The sequence below is a fragment of the Dama dama genome, chromosome 9 (genome assembly GCF_033118175.1).
Source record: "Dama dama isolate Ldn47 chromosome 9, ASM3311817v1, whole genome shotgun sequence".
Classification (NCBI taxonomy): Eukaryota; Metazoa; Chordata; class Mammalia; order Artiodactyla; family Cervidae; genus Dama; species Dama dama.
The window spans coordinates 17465980-17487989 of record NC_083689.1 but is presented as its reverse complement, the minus strand read 5'-3'; the positions used below and the strand labels follow the sequence as shown (position 1 = coordinate 17487989).

General features: G+C 38.7%; 1 protein-coding gene and 1 pseudogene across 1 annotated transcript; both read left to right on the top strand.

Annotated features, from left to right (window-relative positions):
• Nucleotides 1-9715: 9715 nt before the first annotated feature.
• Nucleotides 9716-10645, top strand: LOC133061251 (olfactory receptor 7E178-like). Its single transcript, XM_061149241.1, has one exon. The coding sequence runs from the start codon at nt 9716-9718 to the stop codon at nt 10643-10645; it is 930 nt and encodes a 309-aa protein (XP_061005224.1).
• Nucleotides 10646-20947: 10302 nt separating this feature from the next.
• Nucleotides 20948-21684, top strand: LOC133062756 (olfactory receptor 7E178-like; annotated as a pseudogene).
• The last annotated feature ends 326 nt before the right edge of the window (nt 21685-22010 follow it).

The following is a 22010-nucleotide window of genomic DNA, read 5'->3' as shown; positions in this document are numbered from 1 at the left end:
GACTAGACAGGCCTTTGTTGGCAAATAATGTCTCTGCTTTTTAGCAGAGCTACTAAAAATAGTAGGACACTAATATACAAAGTTTCAGTTCAGAACCCTATGTAGTTTATGTTCTTGATTTTGATGGGTATCCAAAGCCTCTCATTTAAATTTGTTTTTTGCAGAACACTGGATCTACCATCATAGATATCTTCCCTATGATAGCAGTAGTGAAAGGTGAAATGAAAGTGCTAGTCACTCAGTTGTGTCCAACTCCTCTTTGGACTGTAGTCCACCAGGCTCCTCTGTCCATGGGATTCTCCAGGCAAGAATCTGGAGTGGGTTGCCATTCTATTCTCCAGGGGATCTTCCCAACCCAGGTCTCCCACAGATTCTTTACCATCTGAATGACCAAGGAAGCCCATGATAGCAGTAATAATGAGTCCCTATAAATGTCCCCCTAATCACTTTTTAGTGCTTTAGGATAAGGAAGGAGATGATGATGATAATGATGAAAATGATGGTAATACCAAAATATTAAAAGTCTTTGACTCGGGATTCCAAATCCCCCATGCTGAGTTAAGATTATTGGAGTACAGTTGATTTACAATGTTGTGTTAGTTTCAGATGTACAGCAAAGTGAAAAATCAGATATATATATATGTGTGTGTGTGAAAGTTGCTCAGTAATGTCCTACTCTTTGTGACCCCATGGTCTATATAGTCCATGGAATTCTCCAGGCCAGAATACTGGAGTGGGTAGACTTTCCCTTCTCCAGGGGATCTTCCCAATCCAGGGATTGAACTTAGGTCTCCTGCATTGCATCCTTATTAGTTATTTATCTTATATATAGTAGTGTGTATGTGTTAATCCCAATCTTTCAACTTATCACTGACTGCTTATCTTCCAGTAACCATAAGTTTAATGAAATTTTTGTCATGTCCTGGGGTAAAATGAAGGTGAAGTCAGGATTGAATGCAGATAGTGAAATCCCATGGACAGGGGAGTCTGATGGGCTACAGTCCATGAGGTCGCCAAGAGCCAGACACACCTGGGCAGGAAACCTCCAGTGAGATACGTTCATAGGGTACCTGGATAGTATTCTCTCTTGCCTACCCATCCCAGAATGTTTCTTCCTGTCATTCCAGGTGGAGACCCCCACTCACTGTGCTCTTCTATATGCATTTCTGATAGCACACAGTGGAGACTAGAAGGCTACCCTTGCTTGTATTAGCTATAGTAACTATGGCTGATAGCAAAAGCAGGAATCACAGAAAGTGTCGTCATGATAATTCAGGGCATATCTCTTTCTTGTCTCTGCTCTTTGATTTTGTTTCCATTGTTCCACTTCCCCCATCATTCTTGTATGTCTCACTTCTCAATCTAAGGGAGACATAAAGTCAGAGTGTTTTTCTGCTTCTATTCTTAGGAAACAGTTAAAAGTCGTACCTTGTGAAGTTCGAAATAGACTTCTGGATATCTGCTTGAAACCTCATTGCTAAACAGTGAACATTTTCAGAGCATGGTCCTTAGAAGCCCACAATTTAATTTTGAATTTTTTCTGTTCTATTTATTTTCTTGGCGAAAATACTTTGCGGGTCACGCTAGTGGTAAAGAATCTGCCTGCAATGCAGGAGACATGAGTTCGATCCCTGGATCAGGAACATCCCCTGTAAGAGGGCATGGCAACCCACTCCAGTATTCTTGCCTGGAAAATCCCATGGATAGAGGAGCCTGGCAGGCTATAATCCATGGGGTTGCAAAGAGTCAGACTTGACTGAAGGGACTAAGCGCTCACATAAGCAGCCTCAGTGTTAACTTAGTTGATATTTATTGATACAACTACATAATGTGTACCGAGTAAGTATGTGATGGATGCATACAGTAGAGACAGATTAAATTTTAGGCATTTTATTTTTATTGAGGCTAAGCACCAGAGACGACTGAATTATCCTGTGATCTGTAAGTTAGGTTTTTCTCTAGATCTTGAGTTAGCTTTTTTTTTTGTCCCTATGCAACTTAGCTTCTGAGTTCCTGGAGGAAAACAACTGAGTCTCATTCATTTCTGGTTCCTGAAGGCCATACTTTTCAAGGCACAGAGTGGGCTACAAGAATAGTAGCAATCTCCGTTAAATATTGATTACACTCTTCCTTGATTCACAGAAACAGTGCATAATCTGTATGGCTTACAAATACTGGGTGCTTTCCTGACTGTGATTTCATTTCTTTCAGTGAGGTTCTGTAGGACTAGACAAAAGATAAAAACAGTGTTTGAGCCCAAGAGACACATAGCTTTTCATCTAATAGAATCTACAACACTTTAGTATTAAAAATAGTGGAGATTTTCAGTAAATGATTAAAAAAAGAGAGAAGATTTTTTTTTGCAAGGACTGAGGCACCTTAGGTATTTCACTCATTTTTTTTTTTTTTAAATTCCCTATTATACAGAGTGAAGTAAATCAGAAAGAAAAACACCAAGACAGTATATTAACACATATATATGGAATTTAGAAAGATGGTAACGATGACCCTATATGTGAGACAGCAAAAGAGACACAGATGTAAAGAACAGACTTTTGGACTCTGTGGGAGAAGGCAAGGGTGGGATGATTTGAGAGAACAGCATTGAAACAAACACGTATAAGAATGTGAAATAGATCGCCAGTCCAGGTTCAATGCATGAAACAGAACACTCAGGGCTGGTGCACTGGGATGACCCTGAGGGATGGGATGGGAAGGGAGGTGGGAGGGGTGTTCAGGATGGGGGACACATGTACCCCCATGGCTGACTCTTGTCAATGTATGGCAAAACCCACTACAATATTATAAAGTAAGTAGCCTCCAAAGAAAAATTTATTTATTTTTAATAGGAGGATAATTACTTTACAATATTGTCTTGGTTTCTACCATACATCAACATGAATCTGCCATAGGTATACATATGTCCCCTCCCTCATAGAACCGCCCTCCCTCCACTCATTCTATGAATGAATTCCCTTGGACATCATGGGGTTCTATCTCTCTGCCATAGTATAGAATCAAAGGACCTTTAGCTTTTCTTGGGATTGTATTTCACTGATAAAACTCACTATTTCAATTATAATTCAAATTCTGATTTAAAAACCATAACTGAATATTTATGAAGTGCAAATATCTGTTAGGTGGCACAAAGGTCCTAGAGATTCTTCCTATTTCTAGGTAAGTGACACCAGCAAAGAGAGGTTGAGAGATTTCCACACACTCTGTATTTAGTAGGGGAAAGATGTGAGATTCAGACATAGGTCTCCTGATTTCCATCCCATGGATCTTTCCCCAACATCACAGTAGAATTATTGTTCTCTTTTCAAACCTGCTTTAGTCCCAGACGAACAAATGAAGGTAGAATCATTGATTCTTTCTCTTGGAATTTTATTTCATTCATGAATTAAGGAACTTGGCCAAGTGGTTTACACGGAACTTTAGTGCATGAATGTTGTGAACTATAGAGTTTTCTGTGAATAATAATGTATTTTGCAGATTATTTTGCCAATTTGAGCTATGGAAATATCATTCCTGGGGCAAGATGGGAATTTTCACATGCATCTAAAATAGAAAAACCAAGTTAGACAGACTTAAGAGGTATTTTTGATCTGTACCTTGACATAAGACTACACATTTTATTATTTCTCATTTTTCTATTTAGGAAGACAAATATTTGGAGTGACTAATGGTGAATAAGAACTAGTGTTAGCAAGCTGTGTTATGTAGATTCCTCTGGTGTCATCTCTGGGCTGAAAAGGGTCTAGAAGTGTTTCAAGTAAGTAAGTGAAAGTCGCTCAGTCGTGTCCAACTCTTTGTGACCCCATGGACTCTACAGTCTGTGGAATTCTCCAGGCCAGAATACTGGAGTGGGTAGCCTTTCCTTTCTCTAGGGGATCTTCCCAACCCAGGGATTGAACCCAGGTCTCTGCATAGTGTGCAGATTCTTTCCCAGCACAGTCACCAGGGATGCCCAGAAAGTGCCTCAGATAATTAAGAATTCTCCTGACCTTCTTTTAGAGATGAGAGAGGAGCCACCTTTACATATTTATGCCCTGCTTTGAGGAAAATAGGAGGAGAGCAGAGAGTTTTTTTGTATCCACTTCTTTTAAATCACCCTCAGCTCAAAATGATACTTATGATAAAGTGGCATTTTGGGATAGCATATTCTGATACCCTTCATTTCTTTAGACACTTTAAGAAATATAGAAGATAAATATAGATATAAAGATAAAATTTAAATGATATCTGAAGAGAGAGACTCAGAAGAAGTTATGAGGTGAGAGATCTGTACAGAGGGAGATAAACATATGTTGTAACGTTCAGAAAAGAACAAATCTCAATACATTGTCCTGTATCTTATTGACTTAGTCTCTCAGCCTTGGGACTTAGTCTCTTAGTCTTGGGAATCAGTCAGTCCAGTTAAAAAACTGTGTCTCATTGTAGGTGATGTAGGTGAATGGGACATCTACCCAAGTTAGGCCTTTATACAGTGTGAATAATCAGACATGTAGGGCTTCCCAGGTGGGTCAGCGGTAAAAATCCACCTGCAATGCAGGAGATGCTGGTTCATTCCCTGGTTTGGGCAGATACCCTGGGGGAAGGAAATGATAATTCACTTCAGTATTACTGCCTGGGAAACCCCATGAACAGAGGAGCCTGGCAAGATACAGTCCGTGGGGTCGTAAAGAATAGGGCACGACTTAGTGACTAAATAATAACAACAAGAATCAGGCATTTAATAGGGGGACATATTTATGGCAATAAAAGAAAAATAAAGGTGAATGATGAGAACAAACTGAAAATTATTTTTTTTTAATCCAGAAGGTAGTCAATCAGATTTTGGGGGTTTTTTGTTTGTTTGTTTTTTAATTTTTTTAATTAACTAATTAATTTTACTTTACAATATTGTATTGGTTTTGCCATAAATTGTCGGGTTTGAAAAATCTTTGGATGGTGGAAGGGGGACATACAGTGGCATTTAGATAATTTTTTTTGGTTTGTATTTTGAATGTCTCTAATGATGACAACACAATTATGGCTTTTTTGGGGAGCAGAACACCTAAGTATCTGATTTTAGCTGTAGGGTGTTCTTTAGACAGTTTTAACAAGAACTTGGGCACTAAGGCTACAGTCTTTAGTGACATGAAGTCAGGAGGGTGAGAGTAAAATTGGAAACATTAATTATCAACAAAATGTACAAAACAACAAGAATCAGTTTATAAAGAAGAAAAAGACTCAAAATTAGTAAATGTGAATAGAATCTGATAATATGCCAGGGTGTTTTGGAACATTTTTATTGAAATATAGTTAACTTACATTAATATATGAGTTTCTGGTGTACTACAATATTTTTAGAGATTATACTCCATACACATTTACCATAAAATTTGGATTATATTGTCAGTATTACCCTGGGCTACCTGTTAAATTCTTGTAATTTACTTATTTTATGCCTAGTAATTTGTACCTCTTAATCTTCTTTATCTATTTTGCTCTTCTTTCCACCCTTCCCCTTTTAGTAACCACTAGTTTGTTCTCTGTATCTGTGAGCCTATTTCTGTTTATTTTTTAGATTCCATGTATTAGTGTAAAAATATAGTATTTGTCTTTCTCTGTCTGACTTATTTCACTGAGCATAATACCCTCCAGGTTAATTTATGCTATCACAAATGGAATAATTTCATTTTTTTAAATGTTGAGTAGTATTTCATTGTTTATAGGTAACACATTTTCTTTATCCATTTATCTGTTGATGGACAGATTGCTTTTATATCTTGGCTGTTATAAGTAATGCTTCTATGACTATTGGGATGCATATAACTTGTCAAATTAATGTTTTCATTCTTCTTTAAAGAAATTGCTGGATCATATGAAAGTTCTATTTTTAATGTTTTGAGGAACCTCCATACTGTTTTCCATAGTGGCTGCATCAATTTACATTCCTATCAAAGGTGTACATGCATGCTGAGTCACTCAGTGCTGGCCTATTCTTTGCGACCCCGTGGATTCCTCTGTCCATGCGATTTTCCAGGCAAGAATACAGGTGTGGATTGCAATTTCCTCCTCCAGGGACCGAAGGTGTGTAAGGGTTCCCTATTCTCCACACCCTCACCAACACTTGTTATTTGTTGTCTTTTTGATAATAGCCATTCTGACAGGTGTGAGGTGATATATAAAATTGTAGTTTTAATTTGCATTTCCCTGAAGATTAGTGATGGTGAGTATCTCATAATTTTTTGTTAAAACATAGGTCATTTTTTCTTACAATTACTTCCCATCTTAATCAAGGATAATCAAAGTAAAAATGATTGTTTTTAAAATAAGTTTAGACTTTTATTAAATTGTAGTAAGAATAGTGATTGATCATATAAGCTATTTTTAAGTCTGTTTTGTTGGAACTTTTTATAAGAAATCTCAAATTGGACATTTATATTTGAGTATAGAGATTTTAGGGCTTCACTGGTAGCTCAACTGGTAAAGAAACTACCTGCAATGCAGGAGATCCTGGTTCAATTCCTGGATTGGAAAGATCCCCTGGAGAAGGGATAGGATACCCACTCCAGTATTCTTGGGCTTCTCTGGTGGCTCAGAAGGTAAAGAATCCACCTGAAATGTGGGAGACCTGGGTTCAATCTCTGGGCTGGGAGGAAATCCTGGAGGAGGGCATGGCCTGCCACTTCAGTATTTTTGCCTGGAGAACTCCATGGACAGAGGAGCCTGGTGGGCTATAGTCCATGGGAGTCACAAAGAGTTGGACATGACTGACTAAGCACACATGCATAGAGATTTTACATAATTTCTGAAAAACTTATTTTAATAACATATATTCATGCAAATATATGCTTGCCCGGTAGCTCAATCAATAAAGAATCTGCCTGCAATGCAGGAGGCCCAGGTTCAATCCTTTGGTGGGAAGAACCCATGGAGAAGGAAATGGCAACCCCCTCCAATATTCTTGTTTGAGAAATCCCATGGACAGAGGAGCCTGGCGGGCTACAGTCCATGGGGATCTCAAGAGATGTACATGACTTACTGACTAAAGGGCCCCACATACAAATATAACCTAAAGAAGATTAAACATCATTTCTGTTTGTCAGTGTTTTCCATGCTATTTAACATATTAAGTAAGTCAAATTAGTTTAACATCAATTTTTTTACAAGACGAGAGAACAAATATTTTAAGATTTTTCAGAGACTTTCTGGGAAATCCTGTCTAGTTTGAGATAAAAAATATTTTATTTATAATTTAATTTGGGGATGTTGTTAAAAATGCCAAATAGCTTAAAACATCTGACTAAATATGATCACAGATCACCATATAAAAATAGTTTAACCAAAGTGACAATTAAAATATTCTAAAGACAAACATAGAATATAATACACAGTTGGCCCTTTAACAACCTAGGGGTTTTGACCCCTGTGCAGTCAAAAATCCATATGTAACTTTACAGTCAACCCTTCATATCCATGGTCATTCACCTGCAGATTCAACCAATTGTGGATTATCTAGTAGTGTCAAATCCACCTATAATTGGCCCTACATAGTTCAAACCTGTGTTATTCAAGGATCTACTGTCCTTGGAAAGGCCTACCTTAGCTCTTTTAATATTGAGAAAACTTAGTTTTCTTAAGTAATCAAAGACATAGTAAAAAACACATGACATTCAGGAAATTATTTTGTTAAAATACAAAATCTTTGTTTCCTAGATGAACTACTTAACAGGTAAAGAAAAAATCTTTTATAATTATCCAAGAATCTGTCTTCTTTAAACAGAAAAGAAAATCGAATACCAGTTTTCTATAAGCACATTTTCATCAAAGCACAATTTAAAAATCTTTATAATAATTCATCAATTTTAGCCAGCTGACCACACTGAGACTTTTTTTTCCCTTTTACTTAAAAAAATTTTTATATCTATCTAGCATTTTTAAATAAAAACTTGAAATATCTGTTCCAAATTGCCTTCAGCTCAAAATAACCTTTAAGCAAAATTGAAACATTTTGGAGCAACATATTCTGCCTACCCTTCAGTAGGGTCAATTAATATACTCATTTTGGAAATGAGTAAACTATTCAGTTATTTGTAATATTGTTCTCTGTTCTTCTCTCTGTTATATTTTTCCCAAATTAAATCATGTTTTGATCTATCAGAGTGAATACAGATCTGTTTGCCTTCAGGGAACTGAATTTAGAAGAAATGCAATCTTTCCTCTGTGAGAAAAGATTGACTTGAAAAATTCTTAAATAAGAATGAGAAACCAGTTTAAGATTTCAGACCTGGGGACTTCCCTGGTGGGCCAGTGGTTAAGACTTTGGGTTTCCACTGCAATGGGTGTGGTTTCAATCCCTGATTGGGGTACTAAGATCCTGCATGCCACTCCATGTGGCCAAAAAAGGAAAAAAAGAAAGAAATTTCAGACCTGGGTCCTGAATTTCTCAACTACAGTGCCCCCTGCCCCTCATATCCACAGTCCTGCATCAGTGGATTCAACCAACCACTGATGGAATTCCATGTGTAACTGTATTTACTAAAAGGCAGATTGTACCACATTACCTTGTATAAGGTAATTACATTCACAGGGGTTCACTGAACCAATCTCCCAGGAATTCTGAGGAATATATATACAAAGAGCGTTGGATTAGGGGAGAAAATAACCCTTTACAAATGTTTAGGATTAGTGATGTATCTAACTAGTTTTAGCAATTCACTCTTAACAAAAAACACAGAATATGAATTCAGTCTCAGATGTGTCCTGAAATTGTGTGGCATTGATAGAAAGTAACCCTGCGAAAGATGAAAATGAGGTGCAGTGTGTTCATTTAAAAGAAGTATGTGTTTAAGCATACGTGATACTGTTTACAGAATCAGTATTATTTGCTGCATTCAACAAAAACATATGTATGAAAAGGTGAAGTCTACCAAGGCTAACCTCCTGTATAGCTGAGTTTTATTTCAAAAAAATTTTATAAGAAGACTCACACATTTGAATGTTCATGTATCTCCATGAAAGACATGTTGTAAAGCCAAAAAATTATGAAAGCCCATGAAATTACTGGCATATAAAATTCTATTTGATTATGAACATTTGACTTCATTTAGAATCTAATTTGGCTTCCCTGATGGCTCAGTGGGTAAAGAATCCTCCAGCAATGCAGGAGATACAGGAGATGTGAATTCGATCCCAGGGTCAGGAAAAACCCCTGAAGGAAGAAAATCACAACCCACTCCAGTATTCTTGCCTGAAAAATCCCATGGACAGAGGAGCCTTGTGGACTACTCTCCATGGGGTTGCAAAGAGTTCCATCTTTTACATGACTTAGCCACTATACACCAGCATACCACCACACAATGACTATTTTTCTTCTCAAAGGAGAAAGATATTTAGTATTCTATATGTTCTCCTTAACAGTGGGAGGCTGATAGTTTACTGTGTCTTTGAATTTGTTGTTTCAAAATTTCCTTGTTGCTTATAGACTTTGGCTCAGTCTCTATTAAGTGGAGGTATACAAAAACAGATAAATGATCCAGACATCAATGTAGAAGGAGTTCTAATTATAATGAATTTACCACCTCTGAGAAATATTGCTCAAGATTTATATTACTCAAGTGTGAATAGTTTATTTTTTATTCTATAGGCACCTTGCTGCCTGGGTACTTGCTTTATTTATCGCAACATTATTTTTTTATTTCTTCCCAAAAGGTAGTCCAGCTACATGGAACTCCAGAATTTAACAAGTTTCTCAGAATTTCTCCTCCTGGGCCTCTCAGATGATCTGAACCTGCAGCCATTCATATATGGGCTCTTTTTGTTCATGTACCTGGTCACCGTGCTGGGGAATCTTCTCATCATCCTGGCTGTCAGCTCTGACCCCCACCTCCACACCCCCATGTACTTCTTCCTCTCCAACCTGTCCTTGGCTGACATTGGTTTCAGTACCACTACAGTCCCCAAGATGCTGGTGAATATCCAGGCACACAGCAAATCTATCACCTATGCAGGCTGCCTAACTCAGATATCCTTCTTTTTTCTTTTTGGCTGTTTGGACAGTCTACTCCTGGCTGTGATGGCCTATGACCGGTTGGTGGCCATCTGTCACCCACTACACTACCCAGTGATCATGAAGCCCTGTATCTGTGGCTTGTTAGTTCTTATGTCATTTTTTATCAGTCTTTTGGACTCTCAGATGCATTGCTTGATGGTGTCGCAACTTACTTTCTGCAAAGATGCAGAAATCCCTCATTTCTTTTGTGATGTTCCTAAGCTTCGCGACCTTGCCTGTTCTGACACTTCAGGAAGTAACATTGTCATGCTTTTTGCTGTGACCATCTCTGGTTTTCTCCCTATATCAGGAATTGTTTTCTCTTACTATAGAATTGTTTCCTCCATTCTGAGAGTCTCATCATCCAGTGGGAGGTACAAAGCCTTCTCTACCTGTGGTTCTCACCTGTTGGTTGTTTGTCTGTTTTATGGAACAGGCCTTGGGGTGTATCTCAGTTCAGCTGTCTCATCTTCCCCAAGGAAGGATGCAGTGGTCTCAGTGATGTACACTGTGGTCACCCCTATGCTGAACCCCTTCATCTACAGTCTGAGGAACAAGGACATCAAGAGTGCCCTGTTGAGGATTATCAGCAGAATAGTCTAATCTCAATACCTGTGCTATCCTTCTGGCAAACCCCGGGGGACGGTGAATGTCAGGGAAGCCTGGTGTGCTGTAGTCCATGGGTTGCAAAGAGTCGGACATGACTGAACAACTGAACAACAACAACAATCCTTCTGTCACAGAACTGGAAAGGGCAGCTGATGCTTTGGAAATATAAACAAAATTGCCAAAACTTGAGCCAGGATAACTAAGATACAACGAGTAAAGGCTCATTTTTTTTTCCAGTTTCTCCTCATGCATTTATTTGTTTTTCAATTGGAGGAAAATTGCTTTAAATGTTATACTGATTTCTGCCATAAAACAATGCAAATCAGCCATAATTATATCACCTGAAAAGATTCGTTTTAATAAAACTAGGGAGGTGGGAGGGGGGGTTCAGGATGGGGAACACAGGTACATCCATGGCAGATCCATGCCAATGTATGGCAAAACTACTACAATAAAAAGCAAAAAATAAAAAAAAATAAGAGAGAAAACCTTATAACTGATGCCACAGAAACAAAGAGAATCTTAAAAGAGACTAGTGTGAGCAATTATACATCAAAAATGTCCAACCTAGAATAAATGGATAAATTTCTAGAAGCATACAACCTACTGAGTCTAAAGCATGAAGAAACAGAAAATCTGAACAGACCAGTAACAAGCAGGGAGACTGAATCAGTAATCAAATACTTCACAACAACAACAAAAAAGCCCAGGACCAGATGACTTCACAAGTGAATTCAGCCAACCATTTAAAGAATTATTACCAGTTCTTTCCAAACTCTTCCAAAAGATTGAAGGCAGTACTCCAAAGCTTATTTTATAAAGCCAGTATTACCCTGACACCAAAGCCAGATAAAGATCCTATAAGAATGGGAAATAATAGGCTAATATGCTTGATGAATATAGATAGAAAAATTCTCAACAAAACAATAGCAAACTGAATTCAAAAGCACATTAAGAGGGTTTTATTCCCTGATCAAATGTGATTTATCCCTGGGATGTAAGGATGGCTCAATATTCACAAATCAGTAGATGTGATACATCCCATTAATAAACTAAAACACAAAAACCATATGATGTTGAGGGGTGCCTATCTTTTGCCCTGCAGTTGTCATTGCCCTGTCAGGGAGATGGGAATTAACACATATACATTACTATGTATGAAATAGATAACTAGTGAGAAGCTACTGTGAGGCACAGGGAGCGCTGCTCAATGCTCTGTGGTGACTAAGTGGGAAGGAAATCTAAAAAAGAGAATGCATGTGTAACTGCATAACTGATTTACTGTGCCATATAGCAGAAACTAACACAGCGTTGTAAAGCAACTATGCTTCAACAAAAGCTTTTTAAAAACCATGATAATCTCAATAGATGCAGAAAAAACATTTCACAAAATTCAACATCCTTTGATGATAAAAAAAAACCTCTCAACAACATAATAAAGGCCTTATATGACAACCCCACAGCTAACATCATACTCACAGTGAAAGTTTGAAATCTTTCCCTTTAAGTTCAAAAATAAGAAAAGGATGCTCACTCTCACCACACCAACTGAACATAGTATTGGAAGTCCTAGGCAGAGCAATCAGGCAAGAAAAAGAAATAAAAAGCATCCAAATTGGAAAGGCATCTCGATCTGCTGATAACATGATCTTGTATATAGATAATTCTAAAGATTCCATAAAAATTTTTTTACAACTAATAAGCAAATTTAGTGAAGTTTCAGGATACAAAATCAACACAAAAGTTGCATTTCTATACACTAACTTTATCTGAAAAAGAAATAAAGAAAATGATCTCATCTATAATAGCTTCAAAAACAATAAAATACTTAGAAATAATCTAACCAAGAAAGTGAAGAGTCCATGTACCAAAAGACTATGAGACACTGAGGAAAGAAATTGAAGAAGAAATAAATTGATAGATACCCATAGATCAAAAGAGTTAATTTTGTTAAAATGTCCATTCTACCCAAAGCCTTCTACAGGTTCAATCCAATCTCTATTAACATTCCAGTGGCATTTTTTTTTAACAGAGGTAAAACAAAATTCTAAAATTTGTGTGGTATAGTCATTTTCACAATATTGATTCTTCCAATTCAAGAACATAGTATTTATCTCCTTCTGTTTGTGTTGTCTTTGATTTCTTTCATCATATCATTTTCTGCACACAGGTCTTTTGTCTCCTTAGGTAGATTTATTCTGAGGTAGTCTATTATTTTAGTTGCAATGGTGAATGGGATTGTTTCCTTAATTTCTTTCTGATTTCTATTTATTGATTTTTGTATCCTGTGACTTCACTAGATTTGTTGATTCAGTTCAGTTCTGTTCAATCACTCAGTCATGTCTGACTCTTTGCAACCCCATGAACTGCAGCTCGCCAGGCCTCCCTGTCCATCACCAACTCTCAGAGTCTACCCAAACCCATGTCCATCGAGTCGGTGATGCCATCCAGCCATCTCATCCTCTGTCGTCCCCCTTCTCCTCCTGCCCCCAATCCTTCCCAGCATTAGGGTCTTTTCCAATGAGTCAACTCTTCGCATGAGGTGGCCAAAGTATTTGTTGATTAGCTCTAGTCATTTTCTGATGGTATCTTTAGGGTTTTACATGTATAGTATCATGTCACTTGCAAGCAGTGAGTTTTACTTCTTCTTTTCCAATCGGGATTCCTTTATAAGCTACAGTAATCAAAACAGTATGGTACTGTCATAAAACCAGACACACAGACAATGGATTAGAATTGACAGTCCAAAAATAAACCCATGCATTTATGGTCAACTAATATTTGGCAAAGGAAACAGGGATACTTAGTGTGGAAATGATAGTGTCTTCAATAAATGGTGTTGGAAAAATTGGATAACTACATGAAAAAGAATAAAATTGGGTGTCTTTTTTATACCACTCACAAAAATTAACTCAAGCCAGAGGCTCAGGAGGAGGGGATGGGGAGATATTGGTCAAAATGCACAAACTTTCAGTTTTAAGATAAATAACTTCTGAGGATCTTATGTACAGAATTTTGATTAGAGTTAACAATACTCTATTGTGTATCTGAAAGTTGCTATTAGAGTTTTAATGCTCTCACTATAAAGACAACTAAAAGGTAGTTATGTCAGGTGAAGGATGCATTAACTAACCTTATTATAGGACACATTTTGCAACATACATGTGTATCAAGTAACCACACTGTACACCTTAAACTTAAACAATGTTAAATGTCAATTATATCTCAATAAAGTTGAAAAAACACTAGAACAACCTATTTAAAGCTGAAAAGAGTCTGAGCTTTCATTGCATACCAGGCAGTGGAGGAACAGTAGACCTACACTCTTCGGTCATGAGCCAGCAGAGACACAGTGCAGCCTGGTAAGCACTGAGGGTAACAGTGGATGGACTGTCAGGAGCAGTGTTTCCTCATTATCAGGAGAAACAGGACAGCTGAGACAAACAGGTGATAGGACATCGATAGGCACAGTTTCAGCTTCGAGCCCTGTGAAGTTTATGCTCTTAGTTGCGGTGGTGGTTCAAGAATTCTCATTCAGAATTCTGCTTTCCTCCTACCCTGATTCTACCTCTCCTAGGCATCTCCACATAACAGCGGGAAATGGATCATTCCTATCTGCCCCATAGGCACTTAAAAGTAATCATGAAGGTGATGTTAGAATGTTGTTTGTTGTTCAGTTGCTCAGTCATGTCCAACTCTTTGTGACCCCATGGACTGCAGCACACCAGGCTTCCCTGTCCTTCACTGTCTCCCGAAGCTTGCTCAAACTCATGTCCATTTAGTTGGTGATACTGTCCAACCACCTTGTCCTCTGTCATCCCCTACTCCCTCTTTCCCAGCATCAGGGTCTTTTGCTCTGAGTTGGCTCTTTGCATCAGGTGGCCAAAGTTTTGGAGCTTCAGCTTTGGCATCAGTCCTTCCAATGAATGCTGAAGGTTGATTTCCTTTAGGATTGACTGGTTTGATCCCCTTGCAATCCAAAGGACTTCTCAAGAGTCTTCTCCAACACCACAACTCAAAAGCATCAATTCTTCAGCATTCAGCCTTCTTTATGGTCCAACTCTCACATCCATACATAACTACTGGAAGATCCATAGCTTTGACTAGATGGACCTTTGTCAGTAAAGTAATGTCTCTGCTTTTTAATATGCTGTCTAGGTTGGTCATAACTTTTCTTCCAAGGAGCAATTGTCTTTTAATTTCATGGCTGCAGTCACCATGTGCAGTGATTTTGGATCCCAAGAAAATAAAGTCTGTCACTGTTTCCACTGTTTCCCCATCTCTTTGCCATGAAGTGATGAGACCAGATGCCATGATCTTCGTTTTTTGAATGTTGAGTTTTAAGCCAACTTTTTCACTCCTCTTTCACCTTCATCAAGAGGCTCTTTAGTTCCTCTTCACTTTCTGCCATAAGGGTGGTGTCATCTGCATATCTAAGGTTACTGATACTTCTCCCTCATGTTAGGATGAGGAGAATGTAACCATGACATCTAGGACCTTTATTGGGGATTTCTTGATTGCCAGGCTCTGAGCTAACTGTTCCATGTATCTTGTTTCATTTCATCTGCATAATCTCCCTCAAGGTATAAATGCAGGTATTACTGTTATTTCACAAAAGAGGAAAGGATCATAGCATTTTAAATTTAATTCGTACCAGTTATGAATTAAAAAGAGCTTCCCAGGTGGTTCAGGGGTAAAGAATCTGCCTGCCGATGCAGGAGCTGCAGGAGCTGCAAGTTTGATCCCTGGGTCGAGAAGATCCCTGGAGGAGGAAATGGCAACCCACTCAAGTATTCTTGCCTGGGGAACCTCCTGGACAGAGGAGCCTGGCGGACCACTGTCTATGGGGTCACAAAGAGTCAGACATGACTGAAGTGACTGAGCACAGAATACATGCATTAAAAAGGAAAGAAGTTGAACTGAGGTGGATGAACCTAGAGCCTTCATACAGAGTAATGTAAGTCAGAAAGAGAAAAATAAATGTTGTATATTAAGCATGTATATGGAATCTAAAAAAAAAGGTACTGATGAATCTATTTGCAGGGCAAGAATAGAGATGCAGATGTAGGGATCAGGCATATGGACACAGCAGGGGAAGAAGAGGGTGGGACAAATTGAGATAGTAGCATTGACATATATACACTACTGTGTATAAAATAGTGTAAAAATACCATGTGTAAAACAGCCAGCTGGTGGGAAGCTGCTGTATAGTACACGGAGCTCAGATCGGTGCTCTGTGATGATAGAGAAGGGTAGGATGGGGAGGGAGGGAGAATGAAGAGGGAGGGGATATATGTATACTTATGACTGATTATGATGTTTTATGGCAGAAACTAACACAACATTGAAAGCAATTGCTCTCCAATTAAAAATAAAAACTAAAAAAATGTCAATTTGGAACGAAGCCAAGTTGAAACTGGGCAATCTAACCCCAGACGCAGGGCCCCTAGCTGTCCCTCTCCCCTGGCACTCCACGCGGGACCCTCTCTCTGCTCATGGTGTTCTACCCTTTGGGGGCTCCTGGTGGGCCTCAACCCTTGCTGTTTCAACTAGGGGAGCTTAACTGAGATGACAAGCAGGGGTCCCAGGAAGTATTGGTAGATGATAACTCAGGGCAGACTTCTCTGGTGCTTCCAATCTCGGTTTTCTGCTTCTTCCTTCATCATGTAATCAGCTCACTCAGAGTCAAATGAGATGTGTGTGGTATGTATATATACAATGGAATATCACTCAGCCATTAAAAAAAAAATGAAATTCTGCCATTTGCAGCAACATGGATGGATATTATACTTAGTGACGTTCACAGACAATGACAAATATTCTATGTTATCACTTTTATGCAGAATTTTTAAAGTAAAAGAGACAAATGTATATTGTATATTGCAAAACAGATTCACAGATATAGAAAATAAACTTACAGTTACCAAATGAGAAAGAGTGGGAGAAAGCGACCCATTAGGAATATAGCATTAATAGATACAAGCTACTATACACAAAATATATAAGCAATAAGGATATACGGTACAGTACAAAGAAATGTAGCCATTATTCTGTAATAAGGTTACTTTTTAAATTAATTTTTATTGGAATATAGTTGCTTTACATGTTATGCTGGTTTCTACTGCACAGCAAATTGAATCAGCCACACATATACATGTATCTCCTCCCTTTTGGACCTCCTTCCTATTCAGTTCACCACTGTGCATTAAGTAGAGATCCCTCTGCTATACAGTATGTTCTAAACGGAGTATAATCTATAGAAATGTTGAATCACTTCACCATACACCTACACTGAAGGTGTGAATCAACTATATGTCAATTTTTAAAAGGGAGCTATAAAGTCCGGGGTTTGGGTTCCATTTCTACTCAAGAAATTGGACCTCATTTATATTCCAGTTCTTTTATTTTACTTCTGTTTCAAAACTTTCCATTTCGTATGGGGGTATAGCCAATTAACAATGTTGTGATAGTTTCTGGTGAACAGTGAAGGGATTCAGCCATACATATACTTGTATCCATCCACCCCCTTTAACAAAATTCTTTTTTTTTTTGAATGGAGGAAATCAGTTTTATTTTTTACTTTTTTCCCATTTATTTTTACAAGTTGGAGGCTAATTACTTTACAATATTGTAGTGGTTTTTGCATACATTGACATGAATCAGCCATGGATTTACATGTGTTCCCCATCCTGAACCTCCCTGCCACCTCCCTCCCCATCCCATCCCTCTGGGTCTTCCCAGTGCATCAGCCCCAAGCACTTGTCTCATGCATCCAACCTGGACTGGTGATCTGTTTCACCCTTGATAATTTAGAAAGATGGTAACAATAACCCTATATGCAAAACAGAAAATTGTTTTTTTTTTTTTTAATTTCTTTTTTATTGAAGGATAACTGCTTTACAGAATTTTGTTGTTTCTTAAAGAGATGGGAATACCAGACCACCTTACCTGCCTCCTGAGAAACCTGTATGCAGGTCAAAAAGCAACAGTTGGAACTGGACAAATAGGGAAAGGAGTATGTCAAGGTTGTATATTGTCAATATGCTTATTTAATTTATACACAGAGTACATCATGAAAAATGCCAGACTGGATGAAGCACAAGCTGAAATCAAGATTTCCAGGAGAAATATCAATAACCTCAGATACACAGATGACAACACCCTTGTGGGAGAAAGCAAAGAACTAAGGAGCCTCTTGTTGAAAGTAAAAGAGGAGAGTGAAAAAGTTGGCTTAAAACTCAACATTCAGAAGACTAAGATCTTGGCATCCAGTCCCATCATTTCATGGCAAAGAGATGGGGAAACAATGGAAACAGTGAGAGACTTTATTTATTTATTTATTTATGGCTCCAAAATCACTGCAGATGGTGACTGCAGCCATGACATTAAAAGATGCTTGCTCCTTGGAAGAAAAGCTATGACTAACTTAGAAAGCATATTAAAAAGCAGAGACATTACTTTGCCAACAAAGGTCTGTCTAGTCAAAGCAATGGTTTTTCCAATAGTCAAGTATGGATGTGAGAGTTGGACTATAAAGAAAGCTGAGCACCAAAGAATTGATGCTTTTGAACTGTGGTGTTGGAGGAGACTCTAGAGAGTCCCTTGGACTGCAAGGAAGTCAAACCAGTCCATCCTAAAGGAGATCAGTCCTGGGTGTTCGTTAGAAGGACTGATATTGAAACTGAAACTCCAATACTTTGGCCACCTGATGCGAAGAACTGACTCATTAGAAAAGACCCTGATGCTGGGAAAGATTGAAGGTAGGAGGAGAAGGGGACGACAGAGGATGAGATTGTTGGATGGCATCACCGACTCGATGGACATGAATTTGAGCAAACTCCGGGAGTTAGTGATGGACAGGGAAGCCTGGTATGCCTGTGGTCCATGGGGCCACAGAATCGGACAACTGAGGGACTGAACTGAACTGAAATGATCCCCCTTCCTGCCCCCATAGCTTGTCTTCCATCCAGGCTAGCACATAACAGTAAGCAGAGTTCTCTGTGCTATACAGTAGGTTCTTGTTGGCTATCCATTCTAAGTATAGCAGTGTGTACATGGACATATTGTTTAAATGTACCTCAGAAGTACCTCTGATAAGCTCTCTGGACTCCTGCTCAAAACTTCTGAAAGTCAGAAAACAAGGAAATTTAGTCAAAGATTGGTAATTTAATTTTAATCCTGTCTGCTCCACTTCTAATAGTGTATTATGGGAAAATTTCCTAGGATCTCTGAGACAGCATTGTCATTGAGTTGACCCCTAGTTGACACAACCCCATCAAGAAAGGATTGAGCAGATAATAGATGCTGTCTATATGACTCATATGAAAGGGATGTGTAAATTAAGGGGAAAAAATTGATAAGGCAGCATGCTCAGTCACGCAGTTGTGTCTGACTCCTTGTGACCCCATGGACTGTAGCCCACAAAACTCCTCTGTCCAGGGAATTTTACAGGCAAGAATACTGGAATGGGTTGCCATTTCCTCCTCCAGGGGATCTTCCCAATCCAGGGATCAAACCCATGACTCCAGCATCTCCTACCTTAGCAGATGGATTCTTTACCATTAAACCACTGGCTGATCCTCATATTATTTGACTTAAATATCCTATGACTTGTAACAGATTCCCTTGCATCCCTGGTAGGGCATTTTTTGTCCTTACACAAATAGGTACTTAGTGTACAGAGAGAAATGGCTAGTCTCATTTATTACTAATTCCCCAGAACTTTACCTTGCTGTCACAAAGGAGGCACCAAAAACAAAACCAGTCTTTGTTAAATACTGAAGAGACTCTTCAGTTGTTCACAGGAACAAAGCAAAGGCACACACTGGGATCATTCATACCTGTGTTTCTTCCCTTTTTCAGGAATGTCCCATAGACTAAGATCCCCTGGAGGAGATCATGGCACCCCACTCCAGTATTCTTGCCTGCAGAATCCCATGGGCAGAGGAGCCTGGTGGGCTAGGAACACAAAGAGTCAGACATGACCGAAGCAACTTAGCATGCACACACATAGCACTAAAGACCAAACAAAAGAGCACTTGTTTGTGTCTATGTCATAGACTTGTTATCAGTTCAGTTCAGTTCAGTCGCTAAGTCGGGTCTGACTCTTTGCAACCCCATGGACTGCAGCACGTCAGGCCTCCCTGTCTATCACCAACTCCCGGAGCTTACTCAAACTCATGTCCATTGAGTTGGTGATGCCATCCAACCATCTCGTCCTCTGTCGTCCCCTTCTCCTCTCGCCTTCAATCTTTCCAAACATCAGGGTGTTTTCCAATGAGTTAGCTCTTCGTATCAGGTGGCCAAAGTTTTGGAGTTTCCACTTCAGCATCAGTCCTTCCAATGAATATTCAGGACTGATTTCCTTTAGGATGGACTGGTTGGATCTCCTTGCAGTCCAAGGGACTCTCAAGAGTCTTCACCACAGTATTCAACACCACAGTTTGGAAGCATCAGTTCTTCAGCACTCGGCCTTCTTTATCGTCCAACTCTCACATCCACATGTGACTATTGGAAAAACCAGAGCTTTGACTTTGCAGACCTTTGTCAGCAAAGTGATGTCTCTGCTTTTTTAATATTCTGTCTAGGTTTGTCATAGACTTTCTTCCAAGGAGCAATTGTCTTTTAATTTCATGGCTGCAGTCATCATCTGCAGTGATTTTGGAGCCCCCCAAAATAAGTCTTTCACTGTTTCCATCGTTTCCCCATCTAATTGTCATGAAGTGATGAGACCAGATGTCATGATCTTTGTTTTTTGAATGTTGATTTTTAACCCAGCTTTTTCACTCTGCTCTTTCACCTTCATCTGACTATCTTTTCATTTTTTTTAATTAGACAGATTTTATTATAGGAGAAAAGATATTTATGCTTTGTCTTAAAGAGTTGGCTCTATATTTCTGTAACCATGAATTTGCTAACTCTAGTGTTCTTGCTTTGTTAACACTCTTTAGTCAAGTATCTTTAAATAGGTGTGTATAGAAAGAACTGAATAACACAGAAAAGAAATATTGGCTCAACTAGAGAGCCTGCCCTGTTCAGAAGACTGAGAAATGGTGAAGGTGCTGCGGTGGATGGTCCTCAAGTGTGAATAGTTTACTAGTGAAAATTTTAAACGCAAAATATAAACACAGTTATAGTTGCCATTTTTCTTGTTTCCTTTTATCCAAGCCTCTTTTTTCCCCCCTAATCAATAGGTGTCCAAGCCACTTAAAATCACAAAATTTAACACATGCTTCAGAATTCCTCCTCTTGGGACTCTCAGATGATCCAGAATAACAGTCCTCCCTCTTTCTGTCCATGTACCTGGTCACCGTGCTTGGGAACTTGCTCATCATCCTAGCTGCCACCTCTGACTCTCACCTCCACAGCCCCCTGTGCTTCTTCATTGCCAACCTGTCCTTGGCTGACACTGGTTACACCTCCACCATGATTCCTAAGCTGAAAGTGGACATCCAAACTCACAGCAGAGTCATCTATGTGGGATGACTGACACAAATGTCTTTTTTATCTTTTTTGATTGTATGAATTCTATGCTTCTGACAGTGATGGCTTATGATTGTTTTGTGGCCATCTGTGATCCCCTGAACTACACAGTCATCATGAACCACACCTCTGTGGCTTCTTAATTTTGATGTTTTTTAATCCACATTTTGGATCCCCATCTACACAATTTGATTACATTACAACTTACCTACTTCAAGAATGTGGAGATTTCTAATTTCTTCTGTGATTCTTCTTAACTCCTAAACCTTGCATGTTCTGACACCTCCACCAATAACATAGTCATGTATTTTGTTGGAGCCGTCTCTGGTTTTCTCCCTATTATAAGGATCTTTTTCTCTTACTATAAGATTATTTCTTCCATTCCGAGAGTCCCCTCCTCAGGTGGGAGGTATAAAACCTTCTTCACCTGTGGCTCTCACCTGTCAGTTGTTTGCCTATTTTATGGGACAGGCCTTGGAATGTACTTCAGTTCTGCTCTTTCACTTTCCCCCAAGAAGGGTATGGTGACTTCTGATGCTGTGGACACCTGATTGCTGAAACCTTTTATCTACAACTTGACAAACAGGGACATCAAGAGTGCCCTGTGGAGGTTCTTCAGCAAAACAGTCTAATATTAATATCTCTGCCATCTATCTGGAGAATCAGTTGGAAAGGATATGAAAACAAGATATCTAGACCTGCAAATTCTTCTTCCTTCACTGCACTGTTTTTGTAGTCTCATGATTTTCATTCCTCTGCATATTTGACATATGAATATTGTTTCTCTTGTTTTTTAAAGATTGGATTAGGAAAGTATTCTATAATCTGTTGTATATCATGATCACTTCATGGCTGAATCCAATATGCATTGACAGCT

Coding starts and splice junctions, on each gene's coding strand:
- LOC133061251 (XM_061149241.1), top strand. CDS start 9,716: ATGGAACTCCAGAATTTAACAAGTTTCTCAGAATTTCTCCTCCTGGGC.